The sequence below is a fragment of the Chrysochloris asiatica genome, unplaced genomic scaffold, assembly GCF_000296735.1.
Source record: "Chrysochloris asiatica unplaced genomic scaffold, ChrAsi1.0 scaffold00056, whole genome shotgun sequence".
In the NCBI taxonomy this organism is placed as follows: domain Eukaryota; kingdom Metazoa; phylum Chordata; class Mammalia; order Afrosoricida; family Chrysochloridae; genus Chrysochloris; species Chrysochloris asiatica.
In genome coordinates, this window is record NW_006408574.1 from 9,749,932 (window position 1) to 9,755,174 (window position 5,243).

General features: G+C 48.9%; 1 protein-coding gene across 1 annotated transcript in view; it reads right to left on the reverse strand.

The window, feature by feature from the left end:
• The window catches only part of GLIS3 (GLIS family zinc finger 3), a 591,510-nt gene that overhangs the window by 408,862 nt on the left and 177,405 nt on the right, over positions 1 to 5,243 (reverse strand). The window contains exon 3 of the mRNA XM_006863746.1: positions 3,696 to 4,782. Coding sequence (XP_006863808.1) covers positions 3,696 to 4,782 — 1,087 coding nt within the window. The remainder of the gene's footprint in view (positions 1 to 3,695; positions 4,783 to 5,243) is intronic.

The window sequence follows — 5,243 nt, forward strand, 5'->3', positions numbered from 1 at the left end:
CATAGCGACCCTGTACAGGGTTTCTGAGGCTATAAATCTTTACGGGAGCAGAAAGCCTCATCTTTCTCCCACGGAACAACTGGTAGTTTCGAACTGCCGACCTTAAGGTTCGCAGCCCGATTCGTAACCACTACGCTACCAGAGCTCCTTCTCTGTCCTATAGGGTCTGTGAATTAGAATCTACTCAACAGTGGGTTTGGCTGTTGTTGCTGTTGTTAAGTGCTCTCAAGTTGGTTCAGACTCATAGATACCTTGTATAGGATTTCCGAGGAGCGGATGGTGAGTGTGCACCGCTAACCTTGAGGTTCAAACCAACCTTGTGGTTCAGCGCATTAACCCACAGCTCCACATCAGTTAGTGTGGGGAAAGGAGTCATGTCAATGATTTAAAAGCTGCACCTGCGGCAGGTGAAGCAGCCTGCCATGAAAAATCCGTGGCGAGTAAAGGTTACTTTCAATCATTCCAACGTGAGGACCAATCTGCATAATATTAAAGTGCAAATACGAGTTGTCAGTCAGGTGGACATTCAGAACCCAGGGACTGCCTGTAATGCCAAACTTTCACAACAAAACTATTTGTAGCTGGTTGGTTTTGTTGTGGTTGTTGAGTGCTGTTGAGTCAGTTCCGACTCATAGCAACCCTGCCTGGGGTTTCCAAGAAGCAGCCCATGAGTCTGAACTGCCCACCTTGAGGTTCAAACCGACCTTGCGGTCCAGCCCATTATCCTGTAGCACCACAAGATGACACGTAGCAAGGTACAAGTTACCAGCAGACATATTGCCCATGATATCCATGTTTTTGAATGAAAATGAGTGTCTTTCCTGTTTTAAAGTATACAGTCCTGAGATTAGCATTCAGCACTAGTCAGACCCAGTAAAGCCGGTTTTAAATACATCCGCATAGTAGCAAGAGGAAGCCACTGGCATGTAGCTCTGTCGTGTCTGTGCAGCCTAACTTGGCTACAAACCGAGTTCTGAGAAGATTCCACCGAGAACTGGAGAGTGGGCAGAACAGTGAGGAGCGAGAGCTGCGCCTCCCAGACCCAACCCCAATGACACAATGAAACGTCCTCCCTGTCTGGGTCTGCACACCTTCACCTCTCAGCCTGCTCTTTTTTTTTTTTTTTTTTTTAACATTTTATTGTGAATTATGTGATAGTTTACATGGAAGAACATTAGTTTTACATTCATCCTATCATATATCGTCTCATTGCCATGGTTACAATCCCCTCCATACATCATCAGCCAACCAAAGGGTATACACTACAAGCATGCCCCCTGGTGTTCAGCACACAGCCCCTCTCCCTCTGTGGGTCTAGAGTCCCCAGCCACTCCATCTCTCCACATCATCATCTCTGCCTCTATCTCTGTCAGCCTGTTCTTTTACTGAAGTGCTCTGATTTTTATTAGTCATCAGGCAAAAAAATCAGTGGTATACAGTTAAATGCCTTAATAAAGTCTGGAAACAGTGGGAGAATGGGGAATATCCTAATATACTAAAAAATTACTTTTCAAATGCAAAAAAAAAAAAAAGTTACTTTTGGATAACTCAAGCTGTTACGTTTATTTCAGTGAAGTGAAATCTTTTCAGTCAGGATTACTCTGAACTAAAAAGCTGGACTGTTTTTCTTCAGGGACTGAACGGTGTTCCTGCCTACAAGGGTCTGGCGTGTTCCAATGGAACTGGCTTCAATTGCTGGCCTCTTTGGGGCTTGTTTTTAAATGCAGAACCCGACTGACGGAGTGAACTCCTGGACAGGACACCATAGGATCAGCACTGAGCTGTGAACCACAAGGTCGCCAGCTCAAGCCCACCAGCTGCTTTTCGGAAACCCTGTACAGTAAGGTTTTGCCACCTGGCATATAATCCTTCTTACTTCTACCACCTGGCAAGCTCACAGCGTATCAGTTTCGGGTTTTCCTTAAGAAAAATAATCACAACGTGGGGCACAACCTAAGGACAAGAAATGCAATTTCATTCAACCCAAAATTCTTTCAATCCTTGCAAAAGAAGGCCCACTGAACATCTAAAGCCCAACTTGGGAGTTCTGGTACAGCGCTGTAGGATAAGAACTGGACTGTTAACCCCAAGGTTGGCAGATCAAACCTGCCAGAGGATCCTCAGAACCCCTCTACAGGGTCACCATGAGTCGGTACCAACTCAGTGGTACTTACCGACAACACCTGATTACAACGTTACCAGCTTGGTTGACTTTTACCTGAATCAGACAAGTTGGTCAATCTCCAATCAAACACACAAGTAGTCCAGAGCCTTTATCATCAAGATACGCAACAGAAAGAAGGGGCTCCAGGTGGGGGAACCCCAGCCCAAAGAAGCACCTTTTTGAAAATGATTTCTGCATTGTACGCATCCTGTGATCTGTAGCATGTTCAAAGTCCAGGGAGGGCCTGGAATTGCCAGGTTTGTAACTCTGAAGCAGATTGCCCTCTCCCTCTAAACTGAAGAACATGAAGTACCTGACTCCTCTAACCCCGGGATTGGGGGGCGTGCCCTGTTTTGAGCCCCAGAGAGCTTTGGGTTAGGTGTGAAATGATTATGAAATCACTGAAGAGTCTTGTTACTCAAAAACAGTCCATTTTACCAAAAAGCAGAGGCATTTCCAAGAGTCCTGGTGTGGCACTGAGGATTAATTTGCTGGACTGTAAGATCGGTGGGTTCAAGATCACCAGCCACTCCTCTGAAACCCTAAACAGGGTTGCTATGGGTCTGAACTGACTCGACAGCACTTAACAACAACAACAACAATAAGTCATAACAAGGAGCTTTGATGGCATAGTGGTTACAAATGTGGCTGTTAATCTCAGGATCAGCAGTATGAAACTACCAGTGGGTCTTCGGGAGAACGTTCAGGCTTTCTGCTCCCATAAAGATTTACAGCCTCAGAAATCCTGTACAGAGTCGCTATGAGTCAGAACTGACTCTATGGCACAGAACCACCACCACCAAGCCATGAAAAGGGAAGGGGTAGGGGAAGGGGACGTCATTCCTCACCTACTTCTTTCAACACCAAGAGCACATCCCCTCCTCAGCTCTTACTTCCCATGGAATTCTTCCCATGGAATTTCCTCACCTGAGTGAGACCCTGTTGGACCTGTACCTACTATATCCCCTGCATGTTCTAAACCCCTAACCACTCTTGCCATCCTGAAGGGCTGTAGGCATGTGGAGGCACGTGGTTCACACCAATCGCCATGCTAAGAAGTGAGTTCCTTTCCAAAGAGCAGAACAACCAACTCTCTAACCCTGGTATCCGCGCACTGCCCGAAGAGAAAGGCGAACTACTGGGTACTCGCTTGGGAAAACACCCAGCGAGTGCTGGCGGTGTAGTGTGTGCGTATCTGCTGTCGCACATGCCGGCTTAATTCAGAATCCCAAGTACGTGCATCATTGCACCAAGATTTAGGGATGGTGTGGCAGATAGACCACCACGATGGTACATGTACCTCTTCAAAGACCATGAACTCGTGGAGAGATCCCATCGCCACTAATAATAAAGAAAGTGCCCCTCCTCAGAGCTGAAGAGGAGTCAATCACCTCATGAACATCAAGAGCTCAGTATCCAAACTCCAACTGGGAAGAAGGTGTCCCCTGATGTTTGGCCAGAGGTTGGAAAAACGCATCAAGAGCAATCTGGACCATCTCTGAAGGCAGCCCCAGGGACTGCGGAAACTCACCGTGCACTTGTTGGGCTTCTCCCCGGAGTGGACTCGCATGTGGATGAGCAGCTTATAGCGGGCGTTGAAGGGCTTGTACCTGCGTGGACACCCAGCCCAGAAGCAGGTAAAATCTTCTCCTTTTCGCTGGTCGATGTGGACCTTCTCGATGTGCCGCACAAGCTCCTCCTGCTGGTCATACAGGGCACTGCAATCTATCCAGTGACAGCGATGCTTGCCCCCAAGGTCATCCATGTCCCCATCCTCCTCCAGCGCAGCCTGGGATAGGGACAGCGGCTGGGTGTGGGGGACCAGGTCTTGGTGGTGAAGGTGCGGGTGCGCATGGTAGGGTGGCGGAGGTCCTTGGGGCGTGAGAGGGGGCGCCGAAGGCAGGTCCAGGGTGCTCCCTGGGAAGTCATCCAGCCGTTCGGTCTTCAGCAAGCCAGTGGACTGGCCAGGCTGCACCACCCTGCTGCCCACCAGGCCAGGCTGCAGACCACCATGCTCCAGTTGCTGCATGCGTTCATACTCGGCCACACCATCTTCCCCGTAGGCCGGGAGCGCCAGGCCACTGCTGGCCACCAGCAGACCCTTCTGGCCACCGGGGACAGAGCATGGCTGAGGGATGCAGCTGCCACGCACACCCAGGAAGTGACCGTAGACCTCGGGCTGCGGGGACATGTTAGCCGGGGAAGCCCGGGAGCCATTGATGTAGGCCACCAGGGAGGTGGGCGAGGTGCGGATGATGGTGTTGAAGTCTATCCCGATGCCATCGGACAGTGGGGACAGGGACAGGGCCCTCTTCTTGGAGCGGGCCGAGTGGGACCTGGGTGAGGAGTGCCGGGAACTCGGGTAGGGAGAGTGGCTGTTCTCCATGCCGAAAAGGTAGGGCGGGAGTGAGTTGGAGACACTGCTGCTGGACATGGCGGAGCCCGGAGGAAGGCCCAGGATGTCTCCAAGCTCAGTGCCGTTCTGAGAGCTGTGGGTGGAAGGGAGAGAAGGGAGAGTTCTGTAGCCATGGGACCACTCTTGTTTAACGCTCAACGCAGACTGAGTTTCTGTCAGGCTGAAAGTTGTGGATGCCGATGACTCGCGGGAAATAAGGGACCTGGAAAGACAGGCAGAAGGGGCGAAAGGAAAAAGAGAAAAAGGAGAAACATTTTAACAGGATCTAGATTGCTTAAGAGCTGAAATAACACTGCATTGACAATCCCTTAAGTATGTCGCCTAATTACTTTCTCTGCTAAACACACATTCTTTGGCTAAGATAAAACCCCAGGCTTTCAGTTCCAGGTAAACGATATTTTACCAAGAAGTACAATAAAGGCTAATGCTCACTGGAATAATAAAACAAAAGCGCTATTGTTATAAATAATCTTAATGTGTTAATGATAATACATAGTCCAGGCTTTGTTTTTAAATACTTCTCTCTCACTTTTTTTTTTTTTTTTTTTTTTACGGTAGGGGAGAAAACTTAAGAAACCTAGAGTTCAGATTGCTGATGCCTGTCTCACCAAACTCGGTAAACACATATGTACTACTAAGCCCCTACTGTCTGCAGCATGCTGT